The sequence below is a fragment of the Polistes canadensis genome, unplaced genomic scaffold (assembly GCF_001313835.1).
Source record: "Polistes canadensis isolate GaletaPanama2010 unplaced genomic scaffold, ASM131383v1 scaffold_165, whole genome shotgun sequence".
Taxonomy (NCBI): Eukaryota; Metazoa; Arthropoda; class Insecta; order Hymenoptera; family Vespidae; genus Polistes; species Polistes canadensis.
The window spans coordinates 182,440-195,197 of record NW_014569712.1 but is presented as its reverse complement, the minus strand read 5'-3'; the positions used below and the strand labels follow the sequence as shown (position 1 = coordinate 195,197).

Sequence of the window (12,758 nt, the reverse complement as noted above, 5' to 3'; positions counted from 1 at the left end):
ATCGTTCATTAATTTTCGATCGTTGCACATGCGCATATGTTTCTTCATAGTAAATATTTACTATTATGTAGATAGCACAATGTTTACTACACGTGTTCATTCAATTTTTAGCCATGAATGCAGCAACATCGTAACAACACGTATAACAATTGTAAACCTTTAAAAAAGCTTCTTATCTATGTAATGTAATCTGATCACCAAGATTACAAAAAGATTTAAATCCTTTAAAGAGTATATCCTCTAAAGAAGTAAATACTTTAAAGAATATCCTTTAATATAAAATATTACGAAAAGATTATAAAAATATACAATTGTTTGGTAAAGGAATAGGAAGAGAATAAAAAAATGATGCAGATAGAGATCGTAGAATTGAATACATTCAATTAAATTATCACAAGCGTTTATTGCCGCTACATTAGCGATAAAGGAAGAAATCGACAAACATAATAACGAATAATATGTAACGATTATTATATAGTATATTTTATGTACACAAAAGTTTAATATCGCTGACTGCCATTATACAAAATACATTAAAAATATATGAAGGTCTATACAAAGTTTACATAATAATAACACATTAATATACCCATTCTTTTATTTAATCTTAACTATATTCGTAGGTTAACTTTCGTCATATAATGGTGTACCATCTCCACTAAGAGACATACTGCGCGGACTAGAATTAGTATACGGTGTTCCTCGCGGTGATTTATAGGATGGGGTTCGATTAGATGGAGTTCTATTTCTCGGAGTAGTCCTTCCAGTAGAGTCCTCATAATTCCGTGGCGTTTTCCGAGATTCTTCATATCTCGGAGTACTACCCCTACGTTAAATTAAATTAAATTAAATGAGATTTAAATTAGATAACTGCAACTAAATGTTTTAAGATCATAAATAGAAGAAGAGACTTACGATCCTCGAGGAGTGGACTGTTTCAAACGAGCCCAAGCTTCAGCTGCCTTACTCCAATCCGTGGCATCTCCAGATGACGGAGTTGACACAGACGGAGCAGGTCTATGAGATCGCATTGATCTTTGAGTTGTAGATGGTACCGACGAAGATACCGGATGTAAGAATGGACCTTGGTGATGATTTGGTGTCTGTTGCGCATGTCGCGGAGTATGATGAGGTGTTTGGTACGGTGTCATGAACGGAGTTTGTCCTGAAGGAGTATAAGGTGTATTTGGGTATGTGTGCATTCCACCATAAGCTGTGGTACTTGCTGCACCTGGAGTATGTGGCGGATAATGATGTGGTGTTTGATTCGCTACTTGTGAAAGGGAATGCAACATGTGGTGTGGCAAATTTTGGGCCACTCTTTGTATTGCATCCTGATTCATTCCTGGAATATTAAATATAAATATTTAAATATATATTTTTATACTATTAATAATGATTAATGTGAATAGAAAAGTACCTGTAACTGCCCCAGGAGTAGCATGATACGGTGTTCTTGAAGTCAAAGCACCGTGTGGAGTACCTGGCGTTGATTGACCAGGTATTGGATCACGGAAATGTTCTTTAAACCAACGGAACAAATCATTTACTCTACTAAACGTTTGTCCTCTAAATTTAAAGCCGTCTGGTAAAACGCTAACGTATTCGTGACGGCATCGAATTCTTGGTAAATACGACAGGAGGAATTTTCCTGGATAATTCTGCAATATAAAAATAAAAGTATATGAGTTAAACGTTTACAATTTATAAAAATATAAAAAAAAGAAAATAAGTATAATGTAAATTGCTGCGTTTTTCGTACCTTAGCTGCAGATATAATGTACGGAATTCCTCCTGGATTTTGTTTCTTCTGTTCTTTCAAAATCTCTTCAGCCTTATCTTTTACACCTTCCACGTTTGCTTTGTAATATTTAAAGTCTAACAATTCCGAAGTATACGCAGCCATCGGATTGACGTGTCTGGCAATTATTTCATCTAGATCTTCGAATTCTTCATTACCTATCCATAGGCTATGGCCCAAGGAAAATGCATTTTCTTTGCCTTCTTCTCTTACATCAATGTGTTGATAAATATTGTCGGTTACTTTCCATGTTACAGTAAGATGATCCGCACCTTTGCTACTGGGTCTAATTATGCCTTCTCCTTGTTTCATATTCTGCATTAACTTCTCCGACTCGGCAAAACTAATATTGTGGAAAGACGGATGTATAATAACACGCCTAACGTATGTCTGAAGTTGCTTTACTTTCTTAGCATCCTCTTCTACTTTGACATCTTGATCGTGCGTTTCCGTGTCATAATAAATGTCCCTTTGAGGCCTAAAAAGATATACACGAAAAATACATTAAATAATATTAAAAACTATTTTTAATAAAAACAAAAAAGGATATATAATGTGACGACTTACCTCCATTCGTGATTTTTGTCTGCCAGATCGCTGCTCTTACTCGTACATTCGACACTGAAGCGTTCTACTTCGATTTTAATAATACGACAATGTATTACTTGACCAATACCAACTCTTTCTTCAGGATTGGCAACATGTTTATCAGATAAATTTTTAATATGAACATAACCGGATATTCCATTGTCTAATCTCAGTCTTACACCTGTAGCTTTTCCTGGACAAGCTCCTGCATCGAAGTGATTCCACACTTCCGAAAGCTCAGGAAAATCATTCTTAAGACAGAACGGACATTGCCATAAACCAGTCTCATCGTTTCTAACTGGATTGGCTTGATCTAATTGTTCTCCTTGTGGTTTTCTATGACTTATGCCAACCACCGTTGCCAATACCAATTTACCGATGTAGAACGTTTCAGGTGTTTCCTTAGTTAATATGTCAAATAATTTTTCGGGACTCGGAGATTGGTACGGTACACGTAAATCTTTGTATCTTGAATTCAATTCAGCTCTGATATCATACAATGTAACGCATTTATTGCCAAAACCTTGTCTTTCTAATTCTTCTGCAAATGCATCCAAGTCCAAATCTTTCAATCTTTCAGGGGATTCTAAAATTTCTTCTAGAGCACCAGCCGGATTTGCATCTTCGTCGTCGTATTCCAATGCATCTACCGCCATTTTCCTTGCCCATTCATACGTTTCAGGATGCACTCTCGAACCATCCAATACTTCTACGTACGCTTCCGTACTATCTCCTAAACTATTTGTATCAATTTTAATAAATCCAGCACAATTGATAAATACTTTGGGTCCCATATGACAAGCTGTTACAAGTTGAGTTCTATTTTCTAATCTTTGATTCGTTTGTTTCAATATTTTAATCAATGCTTGTCCTTTTCTGGGACCTAAACCGCAAATGAATTGTACTAGATTCCCAGAATAAGCTTGTTGCACTGCTTTATTAACATCAACGCCAACCTCATTTACTCTGTTTACGAATTCTAAATATAAATTTTCTAAAAGCTCTTCCTTGAGAAGCTGATCTTGCAATGGATGATACTTGAGGCATAATATTTCTTCATCAGCAGTACATAATTGAGAAAATTCTACCAACGGATCCTGCATTCTTCTTGCCAAAGATATAGCTTGCCTCAATAATTCCGGATAATCTCGGAATTCGGAAATACCCTTGTTACTGTTGGAATAAATCTTAGCAAGTTCGTTTTCACATATTTCCACTTGGATAGTAGGAAATTGTTCATCTTCCATTAGATTAGAAATACATTCCTTTACATCAGAGGCAATCATTAATGCCTCTCTCGATTCACCACCGATTACAACCACGTGGGGTTTCTTAGTAGCGATGAAATTCTTAAGGGCCAATAAATCAGCTTCTTTCATGACTTTTTCGTCATCCCTGAAACTATTTTTCCTCTTCATCAAATGTGGTAATCTTACGTAATCCGTGCATTCACCGTCAGCGGAAACGATGCATGTAAAAGCAGCTTGAGAATAATCAGGTACATAAGCTAAACCCATAACTCGAAGACCTTTACTCGTGTCCCATTCTTCATCTTCTTCTTCAGGAAATTCACAAGTGTATGGAGCTACTTTAATCCAATTATACATTTTACGACAACAAGCTCTCATTATGCATTCCTTTGCTTCTGTAACAAGATTGATTCTCAATTCCTTCTTTAAATGTGGTATCACCATACGATTGAGAGCCATTTCTACACTGCCAACTCTCAAAGCATTCCAATCTTGTACATTTTTGCTGAATTCGTCACGATAGTAAAGTTGCTTCATTTCGTCAACGTAATTGCTAGTTGTATTTCCTTCAATCGTGTCACTCAATGAAATAGTAATGAGTTTGTCTGTTTCAGCTATGATCAATTTTAAGAACTGATCTCCTACAAGATCCCGAACTGGTTTGTCTTTCAAATATTTCATGGAATAGATAGGATGATTCTCGTCTATCTCTTTGATACCTTTTTTCGTAGGTTTAATTGATATTTTAGCTCTCTCCATATACATTTCTCGGACGCATTTACGTACCAATGGTTCACGCGCCAATTGCATAGCAACCATCAATTGAGCAGCTTTAAGAACTTCCTCTGGAGTATGAAATCTTGAACTGCAAAAATCATTTGCAACTGTTGTAGGCTCTGTGGGTTCTTGATCCACTTCGTGACGCTGATAATTATCGCGAAGATTTTCTGCGAAATGTTCGGGAGTAAGACCAAACTTCTTAGCAAGCGCATCCAAGCCTGCTTTTCGACAAGTAGAGTACGGTCCACTTCTAACTGCTTGTTTCAATGTTTCATCTGGTTCATCTTCTTCTTCTGCAGCAAGTTCAATATCCTCTTCGGGCAGATTTTCACCATTCTCTTCGGCTTCAGCAATTTGTTGTTTTCTTTTTTGTATTCTAGCTTCACGACGTGCTTCTCTTTCTTTTTGACGAACAATTTCTTGCATAGCTGGTATATCATGACTATAATAAAGCATGAAATGTTGATAAACGTCATTTAATTCCTCGCTAGTTTGAATATTTTTAAGACGTTCAATGTCATCATCTTTTATCACTCTTACGTTATCTGGTAACGGAGCATCAGGGTTTTTCATAATTTCGTCCAATTGATAATTTCTCATCTTTTTAAACAGTCTCAATAAATTATCTTTTCGTTGACGCAATTGACACCATTTTGCATCAAATTTATATACTTTCCATAAGTCATTGATATTAAGTTCTGGAAGCACATATTCTTTTCTGTAGAATGAGATGAAAGGAACTTCGAAGTGTTGATTTCGCATGAAATCTAAAGCTTTTTTAATTTTCCCAATAGTTTGTACGCCTTTCTTGGCTCTCTCTTTGGCTTCTTCGTTCAAGTGAGCATCTTGAACGGAAATAGTAGGTCGGCAAAATGCTTGTTTATATATCCAGTCTGCCTCAAGATCTAATTCGTCAGAACCTTCAGCTACGGGTGTAACAGGAATAGAACGAAGCTGCATTCGTTCGGGAATGTCTGTATTACGAATCTAGAATAACAAATTTAAAAATAAAAATAATTAGTATTATATTCAAATAATTAGAAGACAAAGTACCTCAGTAACTATAAGTACATACCTCATTATCTAAATCCGTGAAATGGCCTCTTTTCAATTCACTTGGCTCATAAATTTCAAAAATACTCTTTCTAGTACTTTTCTTTTTAAATTGTTTCTTCGGTCTTCTTGGTCTTTCGTCAACATCGTCATCCAAGTATTCATCTTCTTCTTCCTCCTCTTCCTCTTCCTCATAATCTTCCTCTCCGAATTTACCAAACTCATCAAAGTCAAAATCAACTCCAAATATATCCTGTGCTTCTTGCAAAGCTCTGTTTTCACAATATAAATTAATTAATACTTCATTGTGTGTACATAAAATAAACTATAACAAATGTGATTTGAATACTTACGCATCAGAGAATATTGGTTTCTTTTTCAAACGCTTTTCTGCGAGAGATCTTCCATCCTCGTCAACGATAAAATCATTCATATCATCATCTCCTTCACTTCCTTCTTCATCCAGAGTCTCAACCTCTGGTCGGTGACTGCGTTCACTTCGTCGTTCTTCTTCCTATACAACATGAAAAATAGGAATGAATAAAGACATTCTTTCTCAATAATATTAATCCTTTAGATTACACTATAGTGCAAATTGTTAATTGATTGATATTTGTTTGTATAGAATAAAAAAGTATCATTACCACAAAGACATCTCTTTCCTTATATGGATGCAGAGAAATACATACAAATATGATTATATGAATACTAGATAAATCTAGAAAAGAGTTCCAAATGATACTTACATCGCCAGAGCCCTCAAATAGTTCAGTGGCAATGGCATCTCGATCCTCTTCCGGTTCCTTTTCCTGTTCATCTTCGGATTCTTCGTCTTGTATTCTTCTAAGACGTTTAAATCTGCGTTTCTAAATTGAAGAGAAATTTGTCTTAATACGGGATCTCTCTGGGGACTTCAAACAAAAAAGTAGTACGTTAAACTTACCCTTTCGAGTTTAACACCCAAGTTTTCTTCTATCAAATCATAATCTTCTTCCTCCAATCTATCATCAAACTCGTCGTCACTCTTTTTTCTCTTTTTAGAACCCCCAGAAGTATCACTATCCTCTCCATCGCTTTCTTCTTCTATCGGATTATCATCGATTAAATCTGCGACTTCTTCGCCATCATCTAAACAATAATAATTCATTTATTAACCTCGTATAAATATGCAAATGAGAGAAAATTAAAAAAAATAATGTTAAATAAGTTTTGAATTACCGTCATCTTCTTCGTCGCTTTCTTCGACCGCCTTGATCTTTTTTAACTTCTTTTTTTCATTCTGATCAAGCTCCTCCTCCTGAAACAATGTAAGGTTAACTATAATATATGAAAGTATGTCGCAATACGGTACATTAAAATGCATTAAACATTGTGAAAAAACAAACCTCGCTTTCTTCTGCTTCGGAATCTAAGAAGTCTGCCATTTTCGATGAAAATGTATCTCAAAAATGTGTTGCAGATAAAAAATCAAATCCAAATACTTTCGAAAAAGTTGTAAATTGCTCGTCCCTTTTCTTTAATGGTTTGTCAACCAACTGTAAATATGACGTGATTATACTAAGCATAAATATTCCATTTATAATAATCACTACAGTTTATATTAGTTTATAAATACTCTTTTATTCAATAAAATATCAAATTTATATAATCAAAACATAAACGCAAACGAAACACTCTGAAAAATACGTTCGTACGAAAAGAACTGTAGCTACGCCATTACATAGTATCCCGACTGCCCTTTACCCCTCCACTTCTGTAACTATGCATTCCATACACCATTAAATGCACATTTAAATATAATCTAGTAATATTTCGATCGATAATTTGTAATATCGAGTAAAATATTTTTCTATTAAAATTAAAATAACAAGCAAAAATATTATATTCTAATTAAAAAATTAACAATCTAATGAGAGAATATTGATTTTTCTTGAGATATACATAAAATATTTTTACAGTCGTACAACGCCATTTCCGATAGTAAAAAAGAAACTGATATATGAAATACAATTAATAAACATCATAGCAATTAAATATTACCAAGCTTACTATATTTAAATGATGACTATTACGAGAAGATATCTCTCTAAATAAATAATAGCACGAGAAATTATAAATAATTGACTAACAATATAATTCTTTCTCGTATCGTACTATGAATGATAGCAGCTGTTCCTTCGTGAAGTTAGGTCTTCAGTTAGTATTTCCGGTATGCACTTCCGTTTATTTTGTATTTCCGGTCCGTACTTCCGTTCATTTCGATTAACCAATAAGATTCGATTATCGTAACAGAGCATTTTAATTGGATGTTATTCGATAGGTCGATTATTTAAAATCTGGACAAATTTTGATTTTAACAAATTTTTAATATTAAATTAAGACAATTAAAAATGATTATTGTATTAATTATTTTATTCACATTAACAATATATGTTTATTTATCATTAATAAAATAGATTTTTATAATTTTTTATTGTTAAATTGGAATATAATTCAACCATAGAATATATTGCTGCGTTGTCAAATATCCTTAAGAAGAGATTTGGCAATGTGTCGATCTAATTCCTAGATCGTAAGGGAAACGGTTGGAAGCAGTCCAAAGGAAGCAGTGAGATCGTTGGGTTGTCCTTTATTTTTCGTTGTGCTCTAAAGCATACTAGCATCACTAAAATGGCGATGGGAACAACGCAAGGGAAGGCCACCGGGTGGCCGAGGAGAACTAGTAATAGTTCTTTTGAAGGAAAAGTTGTACAGAATCTAACTATCAACAGGACAGTTAATTTGTAAGTGAGCAGCATATACGTGATTTAATCACATTATTTTCTAGAGTAATCTCCTTTGACTGCCTCTCCTATAGAACAACTATAGCCGGGTTGAGAGACGCTAGCGATAATACATACTATGTTCCTAAAGTCTTTTGTTATACTATATACGTATATATGTGTATGTTACAATCATGAGACGGCTGTTCATCCTTTCGTTAAGAATATTCTCTATGTTTATGTAAGCGATATCACAAAACTTGTGCGCGCGTTATTTATTCATTAAAATTAAATCAATTCTTTATCATATATATTTATTTATTCTTATATATAAACTATATCATTATAATTTTTCAAAGAATACATGGTATATCGCTTCATAAACAAATTAACGCACAAGTCTTTTCTTAATACCATTCGTTTAAAACACTTAGGATTGTATTGAACTTATAATTTTTGCGTTCGTTGCACGATGTATTATTATATACTTCGAATGAATATTGCCTGCTTTACAATCATTGAAAGAATTGAAAATACACACAAAAAAAATAATAATGAATAACCTGTTCTTCGGTAATGTTATTTCATCAATGTAATAATAATCATGGGTACGGTTGAAAGAAAATATTCTATCGTTGTTATGTTTCTTTGATGAATATAATATATATATATTTGATCATGTTTTCATATATAAAAGCCTGCACAATTATAAATATAAAACTTTTTTTGTACATTCATACATTGTCTTATTGTATTACTTTGTTATAAATGTATGGATGGAACAAGCGTTATTAATTTTGTTAATTAATAGTTTCCGGACGTGTCCTGGAAACTTTTAATTGTTGTATAGACTGAACGGAAATTAAAAGACTTATTAACGGTTTCCTACTTTTTAAGTAATCTCATCTTTGTAAAGATTTAAATAAGAAAGAGAGAGAGATTAATTTTTTTGTTGGAATACATAAATCATAATTATATATGCTCGCTAAAACGCAGCTACGTATTCTATATCGAATACATTATAGATCGTTTATGTATGTATATACCTGATAACAACTAGGGTATATTTGTTGTTACGCATTGTTATTTATTTAAGTTACGAAGAGAATTGTATCGGCTAATTTGTTTTTCAAGTTTCAGTCTATTATTGGAAAGGCTTGTTAATTATGACTATTAAACTGAGTTTTTAAATACTATGCAGGATCATAGATCACATGATTTAAATCAGAACTAAGTTACAGATTGATGATATTTATAATCATTTTTCCAAGTACAATATTGCGATGTCTAACAACATTGCTGTCTTTAAATATAAAAGGGAAGGAAGGTATTTTATAGCTTTCCTTATTTTTAAATAATCGTGTTGTAAAATGTCGCGATAAATATTTATGTAAAAGATAGATATGTTTCAGTGAGTCTTTCTAACTTACAACCATCCTTCGTGGGTATCAAAGCTATCATTATATTTTTTTCCAATCTGTTTATATCTTTTTATTACTACGTAAGAATACATATTTGAAATATGGAGTATGATTATTAATTTGACATTATGTATCGTGGAAAGGGTAATGCTACATGTATGTAGATATAAGAAATTATCGGTACTGTTATGTTTAAATTGGTACCGCAATATGTTTAATTATGTAGATTACATTTTTTATGAATATGAACAATAACACATACGTAATTTTATTGGTGAACTTTTCTTCTCTTTTTTTTCTTCTTCTAACATAAACAAATGTTTAATAAGTTTGGGTATACTATATACATATATATATATTTCTCGATATTTTTTCATTTTACACAATAACTTTATAAATATGTAAATTAATTTCTTAAGAATATTGTTAATCGATATAGATAGCTTCAATCAATATAAAAATTTTAAATTTGGTATGAATTAATTCGATACTCTGTATAATTTTTTCCATTATAAGATTATTATTTAACTTTATTGTTTTAATATATATTCATAATTTTTATATAATAAAGGCAGAAATGTCTTTTTCAAAGATTTATATAATCTGCATATAGAATCAATTAAATATATATAATATTTATTTATAATTATATTAAAATTAAATTCAATTTCATAAAAAATTAGGGAATTGTTAGAAATTTAAAGTTTGTTGCATTGTGAATACTTATGTTATCATTATTATTATTATCATTATTATTATTGTTATTGTTATTATTATTATTATTATCATTATTATTATATTGTATGTTGCCCTATCACTTTAAGATATAATTTTGGAGAAGCTGAGTTTACTTGCTAAAGATTAAAGAAGTAAGCCTAACAGACCAATACAACTCATTTATCATAGATATCCTTTGACAAACTATTCATTTGGAACAAAAGAGCCACTCTTCGAGAAAGATCCATCGGTGCCAGCAAGGTTTCAACGTATGAGAGATGAATTTGACAAGATTGGAATGAGAAGGAGCGTGGAAGGAGTACTCTTGGTTCACGAACATGGATTACCCCATGTTCTGCTGCTTCAATTAGGAACGACATTCTTCAAATTGTAAATATTTTTATTTACCATATTATCCCTTGCTCTATAACAATATGCAAAACTTATGATATGCTTTATAATTTAAACATAAGAAATATGAAATGTAATATTGAATATGGCATGCAGCTCAGTGCATTAAATCATAGTGCAAGGGGTTAATCTAAAAATCTATTAGTCTATAGAATTTAATGAATAATTTATTCGTTATTTTTGTTTGTTTTAGACCTGGTGGAGAACTAAATGCAGGAGAAGACGAGGTAGAGGGCCTAAAACGGCTCCTTACTGAGGTAACAGTTACCACGACGCCTTATGCTGCCTTACAGGGTGGCTAGGAGTGGCACTTTAATATGTTAGATTGTAATATTGTCTTATTATAAACGTATATTGTATGAATTTAAAAGATGTATGTAGAACTTATGTAACCGGGCCTGTAGCTCAAACTAGGGAATTTTCATTTAACTATTATAAGAGGTATTATCTATATTTTTAGTGCGCTGCATGCCCGGAAAAATTGATGTTCGTAGTAGTTACAAGACAAAGCTTATAGGATGCTCTGGTTAGCTAAGAACATTGTTCTTATCCAGCTCTCTTGTATATGTAATATGGACGTTAAACAGACTGGATATGAAGATTGTAAAACGATAAGAAAGATTGTATATTTAAATTTTATTCTTGGATTTTTTTTTGCTTTAAAGTTTGATAAATAACTTATTAAAATATATATAATTATTTATATATATATATATATTGTATATAATGTATAAAATTAAATTCAGTATCGGTAGGCTAACAAAATACTCGATTGAAAACCAAAGCAGGGCTAATGGTTTTTTAATTTACAAAGTAGGTCATTCATTAAACTCGATTAATAATTTTATATATATATATATATATATATTGCCAAATTTGTGAATGTTAGTATCAATATATATATACATGTACAACAGCTGTTTCATTTTCACTATGTATTTTTAAGGAATGCATGTCAGAGGTATTTCTCAAAGTGAATATTTCTGACATATGTAATTAATGTCAATATAATAATAATAATAATGTAAAGGAGGTTGTGCAAGGAACATATTAGGCAACTCTCAAAAAATTGTCCATTACAACAAAAAGAAAATAACAATGTAATATCAGACACTTTCAAATATAATGTAACCATGTTCTTAGTGGACTATAAATGAAGAAGAATGTATTATATTATATGCTATTTTATGAAAATTATTGAAAATGCATACTAAGTGTAATATACTTAAATTAATAACTTCTAGACATTTGGACAACAAGACGGAGTCAAACAGGAATGGCTGATAGAAGATAGTATTGGAAATTGGTGGCGACCCAACTTTGAACCACCTCAGTATCCATATGTCCCTCCCCACATTACCAAACCAAAGGAACATAAAAGGTTGTTCCTTGTACAATTACAGGAAAAAGGTAATATACAAGAAAATCCTTTGTTTTTTATTTTACATACAAATACCATTTGCACGATTTTATTTCTAATGAATTATTTTAGCCCGGTTCGCAGTACCGAAAAATTACAAATTAGTTGCTGCACCATTATTCGAATTGTATGATAATTCTCAAGGATATGGACCGATTATTTCTAGCTTACCACAATCACTTTGCAGGTAAATATTAATTAAATTTTTAATATATAAACAAAATATTATATATCACTTTTATGAATTTTATTAAATCATTATTGAGAATACTTATATGTATATATATGTGCATATATATATATATATATCATTTGCCCTTTTTTCAGATTTAATTTTATTTACATGTGAAAAAGGATATCAAAATAAAAAGATTGGTATATTTTATTTAAGTTAATTATGGTATATTATTATTATTATTATTATTACTATTATTAATGAATAATAATTAAACATTGTATGTATGTGTGAGATGACGGATGCAATACGAAGTTGCTCTTCTATGTATAATATGAAACTTACTATGAATTAAATAATTTTTTTTATGTAGTAAATAT

At 31.6% G+C, this 12,758-nt stretch overlaps 2 protein-coding genes across 4 annotated transcripts; one reads left to right on the top strand and one right to left on the bottom strand.

Annotated features, from left to right (window-relative positions):
• Positions 1-369: 369 nt before the first annotated feature.
• Positions 370-7,613, bottom strand: LOC106789127 (transcription elongation factor SPT6). 3 transcript variants are annotated; one of them, XM_014753058.1, is made up of 13 exons: positions 7,522-7,613; positions 6,858-7,007; positions 6,691-6,769; positions 6,416-6,600; positions 6,219-6,338; positions 6,117-6,134; positions 5,826-5,986; positions 5,495-5,744; positions 2,369-5,406; positions 1,763-2,279; positions 1,421-1,661; positions 916-1,345; positions 370-826 (listed from the first exon to the last, which is right to left on the bottom strand). In XM_014753058.1, exons 2-13 carry the CDS (start codon positions 6,894-6,896, stop codon positions 625-627), a joined length of 5,280 nt encoding a protein of 1,759 aa, XP_014608544.1. In that variant the 5' UTR covers positions 6,897-7,007; positions 7,522-7,613; the 3' UTR covers positions 370-624. The 3 variants fall into 3 exon arrangements, with proteins under 3 accessions (XP_014608544.1, XP_014608543.1, XP_014608545.1); XM_014753057.1 differs by lacking the exon at positions 7,522-7,613 and having other exon boundaries at positions 6,858-7,240; XM_014753059.1 differs by lacking the exons at positions 6,117-6,134; positions 7,522-7,613 and having other exon boundaries at positions 6,858-7,240.
• A 407-nt stretch (positions 7,614-8,020) lies between these two features.
• Positions 8,021-12,585, top strand: LOC106789136 (cleavage and polyadenylation specificity factor subunit 5). The gene is made up of 6 exons (XM_014753086.1): positions 8,021-8,255; positions 10,562-10,762; positions 10,977-11,040; positions 12,028-12,193; positions 12,276-12,390; positions 12,531-12,585. The coding sequence occupies exons 1-6, from the start codon at positions 8,143-8,145 to the stop codon at positions 12,550-12,552; spliced, it is 681 nt and encodes a 226-aa protein (XP_014608572.1). The 5' UTR covers positions 8,021-8,142; the 3' UTR covers positions 12,553-12,585.
• Positions 12,586-12,758: the final 173 nt, after the last annotated feature.